The sequence below is a fragment of the Hydractinia symbiolongicarpus genome, chromosome 12, assembly GCF_029227915.1.
Source record: "Hydractinia symbiolongicarpus strain clone_291-10 chromosome 12, HSymV2.1, whole genome shotgun sequence".
Taxonomy (NCBI): domain Eukaryota; kingdom Metazoa; phylum Cnidaria; class Hydrozoa; order Anthoathecata; family Hydractiniidae; genus Hydractinia; species Hydractinia symbiolongicarpus.
Window position 1 is genome coordinate 17,739,529 of NC_079886.1, and position 19,009 is coordinate 17,758,537.

Sequence of the window (19,009 nt, forward strand, 5' to 3'; positions counted from 1 at the left end):
TACTGTAGATGGTAATCATGACATCTTGATGGTCTTAGAGTCTAAAATCGACAACTCCTTTCCCACAGCGCATTTTTTTATCAATGGCTATACCAAACCATACAGGCTAGACCGAGACTGTTTCGGTGACGGTATTCTGCTGTATGTACGGCAAGATATTCTATCTCGAACCACTACCTGTAAATTTCAAAATCATGCAGAATACTTATTAGTGGAACTAAATCTGCGGAAACTAAAGTTGCTCCTCTGTTGCGTATATAACCCTCATAAACAAAATTTAAAAAAAATTTTGCAATATATTGAAGAGGAACTTCCTGAACAATCTGCTACTTATGACAATCTTCTTGTCATCGGTGATTTCAATGCTGATTTTGCAAAAATGTATGGTTTGCCTAACATTGAGCCTACTTGTTTTAAAAGCCAATGCAACCCAACTTGCATCGACTTGATCCTTACTAACAAATCATCAAGCTTTCAACACACTAATGTTGTGGAAACAGGCTTATCTGACTTCCACAAGATGACTAAATTTAAAAAAGGGTAAACCGAACATACAACAATATAGGGACTACAAAAAATTTGACCATGAAACTTTCCGGGGTGACCTTTTTAAATCGTTAAATGAAACAGATTTCTTAGGTATTGATCTTGAAGGATCTTTAAACAAAGTCATGAACACTCTTAATATACATGCTCCAAAGAAAACGAAATATTTGAGAACCAACCAAGCACCTTTTATGAATAAAGAGTTAAATAAGGCAATCATGGCTAGATCGAGATTAAGAAATAAATAATTAAAAAACAAAAGCGATGAAAATGAAACTGCTTTTAAAAAACAAAGAAATAAATGTGTCAAACTATTACGAAAAAGTAAAGAAATCTACTATAACAATTTAGAGATTAAAAGTGTTACAGATAATAAAAAAATCCGGAACACAGTTAAGCCTTGCTTTCATGAGAAAGTCAAAAACAAAGAGCTGATAAAATTAGTTAAAAATGAAAAAACTATCACTGATGATCTTGAAATAGCATCGATTTTCAATGATTATTTTTGCAACCGTGTTCCCAATCTTAGAATCGAGCTAAATGAACATCCACAAAATGATAATATTTTTAATGATAAATCTATTGAGACCTTGTTAACGAAATTTGCTAATCATCCAGGTGTTGTCAAAATCAAACAGTTCTATGACGAGTATGATAAAAAGCTTTCTTTTAGACGAGTCAGCCTATCTGATGTTACAAAAAAAATTAAAGATTTGGATAGCTAAAAATAAAACTACACAGCAGTCTGACATTCCAACGAAAATAATGCAGGGAAATTCTGACATTTTTGGAAATGTTTTGTGCAATAGCATAAGTTATAACATCGACCAATCCAAATTTTCCAAAAAATCTTAAAATCGCAGACATCATTGCAGTATTCAAAAAGGAGGACCGTACGGACAAGTGTAGCTACCACCGGATACTGCCTAACATCTCTAAGATATTCGAAAAATGCTTATACGAACAAATTGAAGCTTTTTTTCAACCTATTTTTAACAAGCAGCAGTGGGGTTTTCGGAGAGGTTTTAGTACGCAGTAATGTCATATAGCAATGATCGAAAGGTGTGAAAAAAGCATAGATGATAAAGGATCTTACGCAGCGTTATTGACAGACTTGTCTAAAGCTTTTGCCTGGATAAATTACGATTTAGTTATTGCTAAATTGCACGCTTATGGGTTTGACAAGGATGCTTTGAGATTAATACATAGCTAATTAACTGACCGGAAACAAAGAGTTAAAATAAAGAACTCATTTTGTACGTTACTGGACATCTTATTTGGTGTGCCACACGGGTCTATTTTAGGCCCACTGCTCTTCAAAGTTTTCCTGATAGATTTATTTCTGATAACGATTGAAACTGATATAGCTAGCTACGCAGATGACAACACCCCATATACGTATAGGTCTGATAAAAATCAAGTGGTAGAAGACCTTAAAAAAATAGCAAAAAGAATGTTTATATGGTTTGCTGAAAACGATATGAAAGGCAATAAAGCAAAGAGCCATCTTCTTTTTAGCTTACCACTTGATACAAAAGCTGTCGTTGGAGACACGTACATTGAAAACAGTGACCAACAAAAACTGTTAGGGATAAAAATTGATCGGAAATTAAAATTTGATTTCCATATAACGGACTTATGTCAAAGAACCAACTAAAAACTACATGCGTTAGCGCGTGTTGCACCTTACATGGATACTCAAAGAAGAAGAGTTATTATGAAGGCTTTTGTTACCTCTCAATTCAGTTACTGTCCTTTGATATGGATGTTCCACAATAGAACATTAAATAACAGAATTAATAATCTGCATGAAGAGCACTTCGAATAACCTATTGTGACCATACATCAACATTTAAGGAACTGTTACACAGAGAAATCAAAAACGATACACGAAAAAAATATTGTAACACTAGCTATAGAAATATATAAAGCTAAAAATAAACTCTCGCTTGATATAATAGGTGATAATTTTCTGTTCCGTAGTAGCACTTATAATTTGAGAAATGAAAGAGAACTTTGCTATCGCACAGCAAAAACGTCTACTTATGACGCTGAAACTGTCTCAAATTTCGCGCCAAAATTGTGGCAGATGATACCATCAAATATAAAAACATCTGAAACATTACAAGAGTTTAAGTCAAAAATTAAGAAATGAAATCCAGAAAGTTGCCCTTGTATGTTATGCAAACCATATATTAATGGATTGAGTTTCATTTCACAGGCAGACTAGCATTTTGCTGTTTGTTTTTGTTGTTTTTTCCCGAATTTTCTGGCGTACCACTTCCTTGCCATATATACGACCTTAAAAATACAAGCTATAGTCACCCTTTATTTCAGGATGATGGTATGCAAGCAAAGAAGTCAAATTAACTAAATTAATTGCCTTCTTCAATGACTTCAATCAGCGACTTTTTTCCGAGAAGCTAGAATATTTTTTACACGTCAATGTAAAACAAATTGTTATTAATAATAATAAGAAGAAGAACATCTCTCCTTTTCTGTCAACACGGACCACAGTGAAAGTGAAAACGAAAACGATACTGAATTGATTGCTCAGCCTTAAGGACGTCCTTAAAATATTTTTAAAAACTGGGTAATAAAGTACAGGCAGAGAGATAAAAATTGTTATTGGTTGAAGTAAAATGTTTGTTAATAAAAATACGTAATTAACAAGTTAGTTCAAGTTCTTTTTTTAGAATTAGCGCAAAATCAGAATGAGGAAGATAATTTTATTCTTGTGTGTGGTGGTTTGTCAAGGCAAGCAGCCAAACAGTTTTGAAAGTGCTTTCTATTTAGCTAAAAAGTATAAAAATACACTCTGTTTAGGTACTTCAACCACACCCGCTTTCACTACCAGTCATATTGCTACTGATGACAACGGTTTAGATGCCTCAACTGCACATCTCTCCACTACCGGTACTACTGATGGCAACAGCTTAGATTTCTCAACCAGGCATGTTTCAACTACCGGTACTACTGATGGCAACAGTTTAGATGCCTCAACCACACATGCTTCCAATACCGGTACTACTGATGGTAACAGTTTAGATTCTTCAACCATACACGCTTCCACTACCAGTACTACTGATGGCAGCAGTTTAGATTCCTCAACCACACACGCTTCCGCCACCAGTACTACTGATGGCAGCAGTTTAAATACCTCAACCACACATGCTTCCACTACCAGTACTACTGATGGCAGCAGTTTAAATGCCTTAACCACACATGCTTCCACTATTGGTACTACTCATGGCAACAGTTTAGATACCTCAACCACACATGTTTCCACTACCAGTACTACTGATGGCAACAGTTTAGATGCCTCAACCACACATGTTTCCACTATCGGTACTACTGATGGTAACAGTTTAGATTCCTCAACCACACATGCTTCCATTACCATTACTACTGATGGCAACAGTTTAGATGCTTCAACTATTCATTTTTTCATCACCACTCGTACTGTTACTCATGGGATAACTCAAAGTAAAAGTGTAGACGTTCTAAAGGTAATTTCAAGTTGATTTTCTTTTTGCACTTGGTTTGTTTCAGTAAATAGCCCTTAACCTAGCATCATTTCTTAAAAGGATATTTGTTTTGGTCAACAAATAATTGGCTTTCGCCAATTTGAGATGTAATTGGCGGTTTTAAAAAATACCTGGATGTATAATGTTTGGTACAATTGGGTAGCTTAACTTTTCCTCTTTCTAAGATATAGAGGGTAGCTAATTTTCTTAACAATTAATCCTTAGCAGTTATGGTTGTCGAATAGTGTAGCGATTTTAGCTGAAAATAATAAAACGGAATTCAGTCTTTCAATCTTAATAATTTCTACTCAGTCATATTCGACATTTATTATTGCCGTTATATTTAGTGTATAACCCTGTTCTGTACATGCGTATTAAAAAAAAATATTTCCTCCATAATAACCTTCTCTTGTTCGTAATAGGCTCCAGTCCTTTAGATTTATATTTTCGTACTTGTTGGATGGTGATTGTTTTAAAAGTGAAGAGTAGAGTGAGCCTGATTTTACAAAATGTAAGTACTTTTCTACACCTGGTTGTTTAAACTTATTTTAACATTAAAAACAAAATATATGCTGCTACTTGCAGACGATGTAATTTTAAAGTAAAATGAATGTATATAACAAGTATTGGTAGCGCTTGATCAAGTTAAAAAAAATGTATAAATTTACCTATTTACTTGATTCTTTTTGTATCTATATGAATAAAATTTAATACAAAATCTGTTTCCATAAGCTCACCAGCTTTCTATACAAAAACAAAACAAAAAATCTGTTTAGTTCAAAAGTTTAAATGAATTTGCAGAGAAACATGTAGATTTTATATTTTTCCACTTCGTTGTTTGACTGCTTTTTTAGAAATGATAAGCGAACAAAAATGCTAAAAAATGTTTAAATAATTAACACAAAAATGGTGTCCATGTTACCAATTGCGAAGAAGAAATGATGTGTTGACGTAAAAACAAACTTATATGATATTATTATGATGAATAATTTATTGAAGGTTAAAATAAGAGATCAATTGCTCTGCACTTTGTAAATATAGTACGTATGAAGGTAATTGTATGAACTGTATGTTGAATTGTATGTACGTATGAAGGTAATTGAAGGTAAACCACCTTAACAGACGTCGAATTGACGACGAGCCTGAGTCGAAATCAAACCATCGAGCTATTGCGGCTGAAAAATAACATAATTACTCGATGGAAATGCAACAATATTACACAATGCATCACATTGTAATACAGATACACGGTTTCTACAAAAGAAGGATAGAAATAGAGAAGGAGACGCATCTTATTTCGCAGCTATTGAGATCTATTCAAATTCTAGTTTTTTTTAATAACAATGAAATCATACTATCGTCTCGCTCGTCTGAGTCTCTTTTGCTGCAAAAATGATTGAAGTCACTTTCTCCTAACAAAAAGAGCGCGAAAAAAGCTAATAATTGGATGTCACATTGGCTTTTATTGTGCTTATTGTAGCCAATAAAGTTGTAAATAACTTGTATCTTAGTGCATCAGCAAATTAGGCGAGAAACATTCGTAGGGAAAACTTGACAATCGCTGTTTTGAAGTTTGTCGATGGTTGAAAGTGTGAAATAAAATGAAATGAAATGTATTTCCAGCCTAAAACAAAAATGAAAATACAAAATCTACCTTTAAATAAGAAAGCAAATAAATGTTATTGTACAGCTGATGATACTACGAAGAAAACCCATACTGGGCTATCGAGTCCAAGCAACCTAACGAGGGAAAGGGAGACTGCAATCAAATGGGAGAGTAAAGCACTTTAGAAATGATTAGTTGGTTAGTGTAGTGGAGAAAATTTTCTTCTTTTAATTTACTTGTTAATTCACTTGTTGTATAATGATTACCGAAATGGAAACAAACTAGAACCAGCTACAAACGGGGCAGTACGAGTGATTGAGTAGCGTTTCGTGCATCTCTTTGTAAAGTTTTATGCTTTGAGCTTCATTTGTAGCAATAAAAAATCAAACCTTTTTGAATAATTAACAAAAATGAAATTTAAAAGGACATAACAGCGTCTTATCACGACAATGCTTATATAAATATGTTCACAGAAGCAATTCTGAGAAAAACCTAGCCATGTAAATTATTCAGAAGTGTGTTTGGTTTTCAAGATATTGAAAACACGTCTCAGCGTATGTCCCCACATATACAGGAACCTATGTTATGATAGATAGCTAGCTAGCCACCGAAGCATTGTGTGAAAGACGGTGTACAAAAGTTGATAAACAAACGAAAAATGTGATCTACATAATTTATCAGATTTTCTCTACTAAAAGATAAAACTGGGTAGTCATTCATGCATTCAAAGTTTGTGGGTAAAATGACGCACAGAAATTCTCAAGAGTTGTTTAACACGAGCAAGTCGAAAGGAGTTTTTACCAACGTTTATGGAATATTGGCTGTGTTTTGGCATGTATTTTTAATATAGTGTTTCGGCATCTATTAGCGTTTTTATGCAAGTTTTAACACGAGTCCAATCTTTATCTTAGCCCTGGAGTGTCGCAGCTTGTGGTTATAACTCTTGGACTTTGTGCGGGAGACCGGGGTTCGGTTTCCATTGGCAGCGATTCAATATGGGCGAGTGAATGTAACCATAGCCCCGGGTAAAATCCAAGGGATGTGAGGGAAATTAGGGAGATGGCGCGCTGTATATCTCGATATTTGCAAGTCTAGCCATGTAAAATATGAACATCTATCGACTTTCTTTCTTTTGTACTAATTTTAGTTCTACACCAGCTGAATAGTATCCGGGGATTTGTAGATTTATGCACAACCATCGTAAAATTATCACTTTTCACTTTTCTTGGCCACGCATAAATTTAGTTGGATGCGGATTATTAATTATGCGCGACTGCTTGTTTGTCGCCTATTCTGCGTGTTTTGCCAATATTAAAACCCAAGGTAAAAAGGGGAAAATTGAACCTTATATTTTAGTTAATAGGCACAGGTAATAATTCATTTTTCACTTTGTCATTTTCTGCATCACGTTAAGTATGGACATAATATTTTGCTGGAAAATGACATGCGTTAATTTGACTCCACCAACAGAAATCAGAAAATCTTTTTGACATTAAGTATTTTGCATTGAAAATATCGTGAAAGTAATTTGCAGCTCGCTGGTCATGATCAGAGGTCTGATCGGAGTGAAGCATTCTCTGTTAAGAATGAAATACGGATGTGCTATGATAAATTTTTACCTATGTATACATACCAACCGGATAAGCTATCTGGGTTCATCACTAACATATTGCCGCACGTAGTCTGCGGCTCCCAGTTCTGGGGACCGCGGGTCGAATCCCGCTTACTGCCAAGCAGTATGTTAGTGATGAACAAACTAGTTCTTCTTCAATATAAAATACAACGAATTCGTCATAGCTTTACGGGTTTGATTTGTATCTCAAGAAAACTGAAACTATGGGATTGTGCAATCATGGAGGATCGCCATTTTGAAAGTCCTACTTTTTATAAAGACAAGCCTTTGTTTGAATAATATAAATATTATCATGTCATGAAAAAGCCAGTTTATTCTATTCTGTCATCGACGGGCAATGATTGTAATCATCTTTGGCTATTTATTATTTGAAGAGATAATTAGAGGATCAAAATTAACCAATCAGATCACAGCAATTAAAGTAATTAACTTTTTCACGGACCCAGATGGAAGCAATAGATTGATTAAAATCTTTCCTTTTCTAGAAGTTCACTTTATGTTACATTTCTTTTTCTAAAAGTTCGCTTTTTGTTACGTTTGTCCCGAACCATTTTTTGCACTTTTTCATAAATGTTCGCTTTCCGAAGTGCGGGTAACCATATTTCTGGAAGTTAATAGGAAATACTATTGATATGAGTATTTCTGTCTATATTATTTATGGTTTCTTTTACTTTTCTTGTCGTCCAACCAGACTCTCGGTCTATGACCTTTTTATTGTCCCAGTCTATAACATGATCATTCTTCCAGCTATGGTCCGCAATCTCATTTTTGTCTGTATCTGCGTTGCGTACGGCTCTTTTGTGCTCTTGCACACGTTGTTTAAACATTCGTTTTCGTTTCACCGACATAAACAGCATCACAATCCTTACACGGGATTTCGTAGACAATATTACATTGACTTATTTTGTCTTTCGGATGCCACAGTATACTACGTAGCGTGTTTTTAGATTGAAACACTGGCTTTATTTTATGATCTTTCAATACCCGACGAAGTATGTTACTTGTCCCTGGTATATATGGCATACACACTGTAGGTACTGGTTCATTTTCCGCATCTTCCCTGTCACTGCTCTTATCAGTCCTGCTCCTGATTTTCCTCTCAGCCTTTTTAATGGTCTGTCTCGAGTACCCATTTGCAAGTAAGGCGTTGTTTATATGAGATAACTCTTTCTTTCAGTCTTTCTCTCCACAGTAATGAGGACACTACACTTTCTTTGCAGGACATTTGGTGATTAGATGTGTATTGGAGATATTGATCAGTATGAGTTGATTTGCAGTATACTAATACTGATAAGTTACCACCGTTGCGAGTTCAATTGTAATTTGAATCTTCGGGTGCAAATTATTGATATGTTCATGAAATGCATCTAGATGTGCTCTTCTTATTATTAAAAAGACGTCATCCGCAAATCTTTTCCAAACTCTCGGAGCGTGATCTGCAGTTGTTAAAGCTGTAGTCTCATGAGCCTGGATATATATTTCAGCTACGAGGATGTTGGGCCACCCATGCCCACACCGTCCGTTTGCGTAAAGAAGTTACCGTCAAATGAACACCATGTTTTTGTTAGCACAACTTGGACCAAGGACATTAGTTTGTCAATAGGGATGCTTGTTTTGTTCTCATACTCATCATTATTTAGCAGTAATTGCCTGATGATATATAATGGGTCCCGGTACATTTGTGTACAGTGAAGTAGAGTCAAATGATACCATATACTTGTCGTTCCTATCCGTATTTTTCTAATAAAATTACAAGGCTTTCTGATAAAAGAAGCGAATTATGAGACAAAAAACTTGGCAGTTTAACACTTGTACTGATTTTTTTTAGCCCTGGAAGCAAGATTTTTTGATAACAAACGAGCAGTGGCAATCAAACTTTTAATTTCAGCCTTAAAGGTAAAAAAGTTAAGCGTTATTTGAAATTAGTCAGATTTTTCTTTGACATTTGGTATATTGGAGATTGTTTATCGGCATTAATTTAATCTTATCAATCACTAGAAAAAAGAATATTTCGTTCTTTTCAGCAACTTTTTTTGTAACTTGCTTAACTTTCTTAATTTGAAGCTTGCCCAGTTGATCAGCAGTTGCTTTGATTTTGATCTACATCTTAGCCTCAAATAAAGAAAGGGAAACGGTACTGATGAAGAAAAACATTCATTGTTTTGTTATTGATAAATCCGAAATCTCAAAGCCTGTAAAGGCTTTTCATTCTATTTGTGAAGCAAAAGAGCTAAGCAACAAGATATTATATTACAAAAATTCGGTCGAGATAAGGACATTAAAAGCTTTTGTGCAACTACGGGCCGAATTCCTGAGGTGCTTTCAAGGAGTCAAAAATACGGGTCGTTGTTCTCGCCGTGCAAATTGGATTTGTATTAAAGAAAATTTGTTAATAAAATCAAAGAAATACTTTTATAATAAGTCGTTCTTTCATATCTAAAAAGATTTCCAGGCTGAAAAAGTTAAAGAAGATCCTAAATCCTTCTTAAAATTTTAAATATAGGCTATAAAAGATACAAAGACAACTAACTATTCTTCAATCAATAAGGTAATCTCTCTTTTTCCACCCATTAACTGCAAATATTATTCCATATCTTTGTGATATGGTGTTATGGCATCGATTTACCGCCAAATGAGTGTAACGGAATCCTAGGGTAATCAAGTCTTATTTTGACTGTTTCAGCGAAGATAATGATGATAATGATGCTTTTAGGCTGTTGTTAAAATTTATTCTTCCACAACTTTTACTTCGTTGATGTTTAACGTATGGTATGGGTAATCTACGATGTCCTTAAAGATCACGGAAAGACTTGTATTGCTGCTGCCATGGTATAAATTCAAAAATCGTTTATTGACCAGAGTTAATCCATTGAAATTCAGAAGGAAACAACACGATAATAGAAATGAAACCAACCAGAGCAGACGCTCCCGGTACACAAGTTTGCACGATACTTAAAAACACTTCACAACATGCGCGCCTGAAAATAGTTGAGTTTTGTTTTTAAATACAAATATATATCATTGGTTTAGTATTCTTTTTTATTTATCCTCGACAATAAAAATTTTTTTGCTCCACGTTATTCAAATACAGGTTGTTCTTTTTTTAATTGTTTTTTAACCCTATTCGTGCTGGTGTGGGGGAGGGGGGTGGGTGGGGCTGATTTAGTTCCCCCTCCTAAACTTTTTTTAATGACTTTTTATTTGTGACTTTTCCTAACTTTTATTTACCTTTATTTTCAAAAAAAAATTTGGGGGGGAATTATGCCGAAGTGTTGCCATGACAACACTTTTTTATGTTAAAAAAAATTTAAAAAAATTTTTTTTACATGTTTTCAAAAACTTTATGTCACTTCTTAGTTTATAATGTTATATTATTTTGTGTTTCAATTATTATTGTTACTAAATTCATCGCAATTATACAACAATTAACAAAATTCAAAGTTAGAGCGTTTTTCTCTGTTTCACTAAATTTGATGACATCATCACCGAAAATGCTGACGTCATCAATTTTTTTTATCAAATTGTTTATTAATACCTGAACAACACTTGTGGTAAGTTTCAGGTCCAACGGACAACGATTTTAGAAATTACACAGGGGTGTCGAATCACCCCCCCCCCCCCCCCAGCATTGAGGAGCACCTAAAAGGCCCAGCAGGACTAGGGTTAAAGAAACATACGTTATAAGGTCATCTTTATAAGATATTTATAAGATAAGTATTTCACTAGTGACAACCTAAAAACTTAGGAAACTTTTTGAAATTGAAAAAAAGAACCCTGTTTTATGCCTTTAAAAGGCATTTCAGCAACAGAATTAACAATCCATCAAAATACTTTTTCAATTTTCTCAATAGTTTGCGAGTTAGCATTTAAAAGTGCCTATAATGTCAACCTTAAGTTAATCATTGTGTGTCTTATAAAGAAAAAGGCATGTGGTTTTTACACCAGGAAAATCTAATTTGAGGAAAAACGCTTTTACAAACATTTAGAACCTCATTTATTAAGAAAATATCGCACGTACCCAGGTGTAGCATTTGGTTTTAAACTTTGTATGATGTAGATGACTACACCAGTGGACAACTTGTCAGTAAAACTCATCGCAGAATATACAAATCCACTTGATATCTATAAGAATATAAAAATAATATGAAAATAACAAATAACAACAACAATAACAAACAACAACAACAACAGCAAACAACAACAACAAACAACAATAAACGACAACAACAAACAACAACAAACAACAACAACAACAAACAACAACACACAACAACAAACAACAACAACAATAACAAACAACATTAACAAAAAAACACAACAACAAAACAACAACAAAACCTGGCAGGAACAACAAACACCAAAAGAAAAAACGAACAATATACAACAACAAAAAACAACAACAAAAAAACATCAAACCAAAGACAACAAACAAGCAACCATTGTTGCAAAAGAAAGGTACTAAAGACAGAAACAAACAACAACAAAAAGAAAACTACGACAATAAAAACACCATAAGTAACTTACCTTGTCAGTGTCAATAAGTTCAGCCGTTTTAGCAAGTGATGTCACCAGAATAATTGATCCACCACTGCCAATCAACCAGGTAGCACCAAAAACTTGCTCTTTGTTATGTGCACTGATTGAGAATAACCACAAACTTGCACAGATAATCATGGACGAACCAAACATGTAAGATAACTAAGGAAAGTTTTTGATTACTTTAATATTGGGTTGGTTTAAATTGGATAATTTTGTTTTCGAATCTCAAAAATACCTATTCAACGAAATATTTCACATTGCGCCAAAGAACTGTCAACTTGACGAGATGTCCACGTTTATATTATTTACTCCTAAAGCAATCCGACAAACTACGGTGACGTATACACGTTTTAATTGTAAGAAACCGGTTTATGACTTATAAACCGGTTTCTTACAATATAGCTTACGCTATACAACCAAAAACCTAAAAATATTTTGAAATTGAAAAGAAAAGATAATTTTGGCATAAGTAACTGCTTTAATTTTTGCTGTAATTAAGAAACCTAATGGATATTAAGTTTTCCATTTTAAAGATTATAAAATAAGATAAGAACACGTCAATTTTAATTTAATTTCAAATACACGACTTGCACAAAAAATTATTTAACCTTATTTTACTTGCGTTCAGAAAAAAGAGAACTTTTAGAGAGATCCACTGTCAGATATCTTCTAAAATAAGAACGTGTGTATTCATCTGCAAATCTGCAGGTTACAAAAAAGCAGTTTAAAGAGCTACACTGTACAAGCTTACTATACCGTAAAAAATTTTGCAGCAATGAAATTTCGCGGTTTCATGAATTTTTTTTTTACGATTGTTTTTTGTTGTTGTTTGCAAACCAAGAAAATAAATTCCGCAAAATTTTAACACTTTTAAAGCGCGAAATTTATTTATGCTGCGAAAATGTAAAAAGTTTCAACCGTGAAATTAAAATCCGCGATATTCTTCAGTTTTTGTTTATCTGATCATGCTTATCTTAATTTCTTTTCACTTTCGGCCAAATTTAATTGTTGACAATCCGAGAAAAATAATTTCCGCGAAATCCATTTAACTTGGTCATCATCTAAAATAAATTACACGATAATGCAAAAAATTCGCGGTGTTGTTAAATCACGAAGTTTTTCTCGCAAAAACGTCTGACATTAAAGTTTGCAATGAAATAACTTAGCGTCTCACCTGCATTCCTATTCTTCTTGTAAGTCTGTTCAGTAATAAACAAGTACCTGCTCCAGACATCAATACAATCAAAGGAAAGTAAGCAATTGATGTCTACAAAGTAAAATAAGAGGCGTCAGTTATGCAATCGAATCTGCACCTTAATAGCAACTTTTATATTCCTGGTTATATCAATGCAGACAAGGTGGCAAATTTTGAAGTTCGTCCCAACAAGTAGTAATATAGGATGTTTCTATAAAGTGTTCACGGAACCCTAAGAGTAAGAATTTGTATCAGAAGCATTATTTCAAATTTCTAACAGGACCAATTACCTACGTTTGCTTGATAAATAGTATTGTAAACAAGTCGTTAGCCCTTGAAAACATTCACGGGTTCAACCGTTGTTTACATATCGATTCTCAGACTACTATGTTCTGCCGCTGTTTCGCTACTGTGGTAACATTATGCGCAGAGACAGTCAAAATACGGGTATTATTATATTAAAGAAAAAAATACCTTATCTAGATGTAGAGAATCTGTAAGATACATAGGAGAGAATGACTGGCTGACGTTAATGGAAAGTCTCGCACATAAGTAGATAACTCCAGTCTAAAAAGGTCAAGGACATTTTTCAAAGTTTATAAAAAGCATTAACTAGCTAATACCCTGAACTGCTAGTTTTAAGGATGTATATGGTAGGTGACTGCAGATTTTTGTTTGAAAATGGACATTTTTGATCATGTATAGGCGATAAATACTAATATAACATCTCATTGTTGGTTTGGGCAAGGAGGTTTTAACTTCCTTTGTTTGAGTAATCAAAAAAAGGTTTTAATTTTTATTATTGCTACGGGCAAGCCTTCTTTCTCCTTTCCCTAATTGCTATAGGCCTGAGTTCACTTGTCAGTGTTAAAAAACGGACTTAGGTTATTTGGTTAGATCCAAAACCTTACACCATACAAATTTTCGCTGATGTCAACACGACCCTTTTGTCCCGTTGTTTCGGACGTCATGGATTGTTGCGTTGACTGTTCCAGAATGCGGAGATTGCAGAAATGAAAAACGGAAAATGAAGAATATTAAATGTCGTCACCTTTTAACTACGTTATTAATTATTACTGATAAAAAATTTTGCCGACTAATAATCATATTTTTCAAAAGCAAATATATTTGAACGAGATTTTTTTACCGGTTAAAAATTTAACGCACTATTCTGTTTTAAGTTGATAGTTGAGTAGATTTAAGTAATTTCACACTGAAACCTGTTTTCTCGAATTATTGCAACGTAATTGCTCTTATTTGAGTGATAAGAAACTTGACCAAACATAAAAATAAAAAACGAAAAAAAAATCATTTAAAATTGTTGAAGAAAATCTTCGTCATTAGCAAGGCGAATGAATGACGAATGTTTTAAAAATACAATCATAAACTTTTACCGACTTAAATGTTGTCTAGTAAGTACATTTTTAACAGTTAAAGGTAACGTCCTGACCTTATAGAGCCTGCCATCGCGTAGCCACATGTTCCATGTTCTACCATGTTGTATTGTTTCTTTCGTTTGTTTATTCTGATTGACTATAAATTTAAAACAATATTTTTTTAATAAGTGGACAAAAACAATACTTCTGAATTGATTAGACAAAAACACTGAAATCGTAAATCTTAATGATCGTTGAAAGGTATTTAAAAAACTGAAGAAGCTAAAGCGCATTTTGTAACAGTATTTATACTTTACTCAATCATGGTACTAACCAGTATAGTCATTACACCTCGGTTCAGTGGTACCAACATGAAATATCAGTGAAAACGTGCTTCCGACGACCAAGATTACAACTGTTAAAGTCTAAAAAAAATATTGAGTCACATGCATCAAACTAGTATGGATTTTTTAAACAAGAAACTGTAAAATCCACGGTAAGATTACCACAAATATTTTTTCCATTTTTTTCTTTTTCAAAGGAAAAAAAAATATGCAGAACGAGGCATAATATGCTGTGTTTAAGAATAAGATTTCATTTGTATCCCGTCAAAATGACGTAAACAGAACCTCTTTTAATAAGATATCTTTAAAGCGGACACTTCTACAAGCCGTCTCTTTAATAATAGCCGTATTCTGTTTATAGGAGTTGCGGCACAGTTTTATTTCGGAAAATTCCCGCAAAACCCTGTTTTTAAAAATTTTATTTAGGTTGGACATAACTTAATTTCAGAATCAGGATAAAACTCGAAAAAATCGAAAACATGCTACGAAGGCTATTTTGATCTGAAAGTGATGGTGTCAGCTTGGTAGGTAACCTTTTTCTCATCTTCTGTCATGAAAACGTATTCCCTAAAGTAAAATTGCTGAATACGTTAGACAGGGTATCGTCCACTTTAGAGGCTCCATTGTGTTACTCCTACCAACAGATTTTGATTAAACCACAAAAATCAACTTACCATAAATTGTTTTGACACTGTTTGATCAATTTGACCCGTGCTTGTTTTTCCAAGTAGTAACCAAATCACCCCATATACAAATATACCAGAAAGAAACGTAAAACCAGACCTAAATTAATGCAGACCTCTCACAAGAACAGTGATAAGATGTTTTAGTTTTTAGGAAACTTTTTTAATCATTATTCTTATTATCATTGTCGTTATTGTGCTATTTTTCGCGTGTAGTCACAAATATTCGCGCATTCGTTCAAAATTATTTGTTAATCCGCTAAAATTATCCTATATTAAGAAAGGGGGAGATTTAAAGCGAAAATGAATACGCGTAAACATTACAAAGAATAAGGTATGCTTCACATTTGTCATGTAATTTTTAGAGAGGTTTCATTAAGTTAAAGATAGCTTTAAACATAACCCTAAAATTACACGTTCTAAACTGGGTGTTTATTTGAGGAGGAAGGGCGAAGGGGGGTGGAGTTTTTGCAAGAAAGGGTGCACATTAAGTAATAGGGAGAAAGTACAATGCTTTGCGCTGTAAGACAATATTTGATATCTCCCAAAACGAAAATGTGGTAAACTTACCTAATGGAATTAAGTTCCACTCGTTGTCCTTCTTTACTGGTAATTTCTGGAATCAATGCAAGATGCGATATCTGTGTTGCAGCCCATCCAAATTGAAAAATAATGGCGAAAAAGGAATAATAACAAAGCTTGAAGACTTCTGACATTTCATTACATGCATAACATAAATTAAAAACGAATGGAAAACTTAATAACACGCAACATGTTCCAATTCCATGCCAGAACTTTCGCTTGCCATACCAGCTAATTTTTGTTTGATCTGAACTGTAGCCAATGACTAAAGTAAACAAAGCGTCCGCCAATTGACCAACCAATAAAATAAGACCAGCGTTAGATTCAGATAGTCCAGCTACCTTAGTCATGTATATTAAAACATAACTGAACCAGCAGTTTGCACATAGGTCATTCAATATGTGACCAACTCCGTAACTGAACTTTTGCGTTGCCTGCGACGAAATGTTCAAATGATGTTTTAAGCTTAAAATCACTGGGATCTTCATTTTCAATTTCAATCCTAAAAAAGGAAATTTCATTTTGACGTAATATAGTATCTATGCAAATTGTAATTTAGAATAACGATAGGAAATAACCAAAGCAGCACAAGCCTGCTTATTTTATCGAAACATGTTCGAGATTTTTAAAAGCATTACGCTAAGGCTAAAAATATCCAAATTGCGTATTTATTCTTCGTCCTGTCACCGTAACCTTTTGGAGTTTTTGTTAATGTAACCAAAGTAGGTCGTAAATGTAATGAGTACTAATTATTCCGTTGGAATACCTTGTTTCCACTATAAATGAAAATTTTAAATGGCATATATACCTTTGTTTTGGAGGTATTGTTCCTTCACCTTTCTAGGTTTTTTCGCTTCTTGCATATCCTTTCCCAACCATTCTAAGCAAACTCCATCAACTTCTGTCCACAATATTCTTAAATATATGGTTCATATACAGTCTATCAACTAAACGAATATTTTTTCATACCGAAAGTTATATTGCACGCAGAAAAACGCACTGATGTTATATCACTTTCAGCATATTCCAAAATGCTAAAAAAATTCGGACAATGGAATTAAACATGCCTTGTCAGAAATATGAAGACCGCTCGTTCAACAAATTAGTGCTTTTCTCAAAAGGCTGCAATGTCTGGAACAACCAATGGAAACGTAACTACAACATCAACCGTACTTGAAAAAATTTATAGATAGTTTTTTTCACTGAATATGATAATGGAAGCACTATAAAAGAACTTGCTTTTTGAGTGCACTTTGTATATAGGGATATTTTTACGAAAAGATAATTAATGAGCTGTAGAAGAAAAACAATGGGCATGCGCACGCACGCAAGCACGCACAGGGGCAATGTAATTTTACACAGTAGACACCGTTGTCAAGAAAATCCAGTAAACAAAGAAACTTACACTGAACTTACAGAATTTCGTAAACATTAAAAACTTGATACACATTTTACGACGATAAGATATGGACATTTTGTTAACAGATGTATTACCATCTTGATTCGTTGTAGCGATGGAATTTTAACAGGAAAAAGGCTTAGCTAGCGATTTATTTACTTTCTATCAAAAAATATTCGAGGGCATAGCGGTAAACAGGTTTAGTTGTTTCAAAAAGATCAACTCGTGAACGCATGATTTGTGTATACGCACTGTGTGTAATTTACTACGAGCATGGCATTGTCGTTAATGCCTAGTGACATATGGACACGCCTAAGGATTTGCTGAAACTCACTTGTGATAGTTTGTTTATCCTCCAGTTTTAAATCAGAAAGCCAAAATCCACTCCATACTCATGTGCTATGTTTGCAACTTTTTCTTCTAGTCAACCTCGTCCCCAGGGTCTTGTGGCCCCTGAGTCGTTATTACGGAGTGGCCATGAAGTTCACTGCTATGAAATTCATTAAAAAAGGCCCCTGGAACGAGGTTGTTTTCTAGAGTCACGGCTGAATGCTACGCTGATTACGCTGTAAATTGCGCGTACGTAGATTTTTCCAGGAGCTGTTCTAACAACCCAAGACATTTCGCTTGTGTGGTGAAAATGACAACTCTAGGCAAGAGATACAGAGAGCCACGATAGAGCTATGGAGCTAATATTAATCACATTTCTGTTTGTTGTTGTAGAACGTGTGTGTCCGTCTTTCGGCTACAAAAGAACTAGTGCCAAGTGTTGGATTACAAAAAAACTTCTTCACGAGATATTAGGTCTTGTAGGGTTTTTGATATTAGAATGTCATCCTTCATATCAATTAGGAGGATGGCATCGAAGATATAATGTAGTAATGATAAATGTATTTTACATAAAATAACCAACCTGGAATCCGTAACACAAGACAACCTCACTTTCAAGGTGTGCCCTGATGCAATCCCTAACAAAATATTTTAACAATGACATTTTTTCGACCATTTTACAAAGTTGGGAAAAAGCATTACCCCGGCTGCGCAAGTACTACTTCTTCGGATGCGTGGGATAGGTAAACAGCGTTTGAATTTAGTCAAACCTTTTCAAAAACGTCTGCTTTTCAGGTCCCGAAATTTAAGTAAAATGGCCACGTTGGTACAATTAGCACATTTTAGGAGTTGGGGATATAACCGGATATAAGCTAAGATCCCAGTTTTAAGTCTGCTGTTAACATTGACAAGTAAACCTTTAACATGTTTTTATTATTATTAATATTATTATATATATTTAGCCAGTATAAAAGTATGCATATATATAAATTACAATGCTAGTTGGCATATAATAACGGCAGGAGCAAGTAGCAGACACAAGGTGCCTACGTGTACCTAATTTAGAAATGACCTGAATAATTATTGTCGGGGCGAACTTCGAAATTTGTTACTTTGTCTCGATATATTGTGTGGATAAATCTCAAAAAGAACTGTCTTTTCAACCTCCGATCCAGAGTACCCGTTGTCTCTTTTTGTATATCTAACGGCGAGACATGTTAACATAGTTAATAGATGATGCCAATAAGCG

General features: G+C 34.1%; 2 protein-coding genes across 2 annotated transcripts; one reads left to right on the top strand and one right to left on the bottom strand.

The window, feature by feature from the left end:
* Positions 1–1,597: 1,597 nt before the first annotated feature.
* LOC130621335 (papilin-like) lies at positions 1,598–4,070 on the top strand. The gene is made up of 5 exons (XM_057436630.1): positions 1,598–1,754; positions 1,851–2,100; positions 2,404–2,507; positions 3,243–3,293; positions 3,373–4,070. Exons 1-5 carry the CDS (start codon positions 1,598–1,600, stop codon positions 4,068–4,070), a joined length of 1,260 nt encoding a protein of 419 aa, XP_057292613.1.
* Positions 4,071–9,719: 5,649 nt separating this feature from the next.
* LOC130622588 (major facilitator superfamily domain-containing protein 12-like) lies at positions 9,720–16,970 on the bottom strand. The gene is made up of 10 exons (XM_057438062.1): positions 16,840–16,970; positions 16,020–16,533; positions 15,441–15,549; positions 14,757–14,847; positions 14,497–14,579; positions 13,521–13,613; positions 13,026–13,118; positions 11,837–12,010; positions 11,331–11,434; positions 9,720–10,290 (listed from the first exon to the last, which is right to left on the bottom strand). Exons 1-10 carry the CDS (start codon positions 16,892–16,894, stop codon positions 10,161–10,163), a joined length of 1,446 nt encoding a protein of 481 aa, XP_057294045.1. The 5' UTR covers positions 16,895–16,970; the 3' UTR covers positions 9,720–10,160.
* Positions 16,971–19,009: the final 2,039 nt, after the last annotated feature.

What these genes read in the sequence shown, in the direction of transcription:
- LOC130621335 (XM_057436630.1), top strand. Translation starts at nt 1,598, where the DNA reads ATGATCGAAAGGTGTGAAAAAAGCATAGATGATAAAGGATCTTACGCA. An exon ending in AAAGCTGTCGTTGGAGACAC is followed by an intron (nt 2,101 to 2,403) that starts GTACATTGAAAA and finishes TCAACATTTAAG; the next exon opens with GAACTGTTACACAGAGAAAT. An exon ending in ACTCTCGCTTGATATAATAG is followed by an intron (nt 2,508 to 3,242) that starts GTGATAATTTTC and finishes TTCTTTTTTTAG; the next exon opens with AATTAGCGCAAAATCAGAAT.
- LOC130622588 (XM_057438062.1), bottom strand. Translation starts at nt 16,894, where the DNA reads ATGCAAGAAGCGAAAAAACCTAGAAAGGTGAAGGAACAATACCTCCAA. An exon ending in CAAGAAGAATAGGAATGCAG is followed by an intron (nt 12,011 to 13,025) that starts GTGAGACGCTAA and finishes AACTTTCCTTAG; the next exon opens with TTATCTTACATGTTTGGTTC. An exon ending in AACTTATTGACACTGACAAG is followed by an intron (nt 11,435 to 11,836) that starts GTAAGTTACTTA and finishes ATATTCTTATAG; the next exon opens with ATATCAAGTGGATTTGTATA.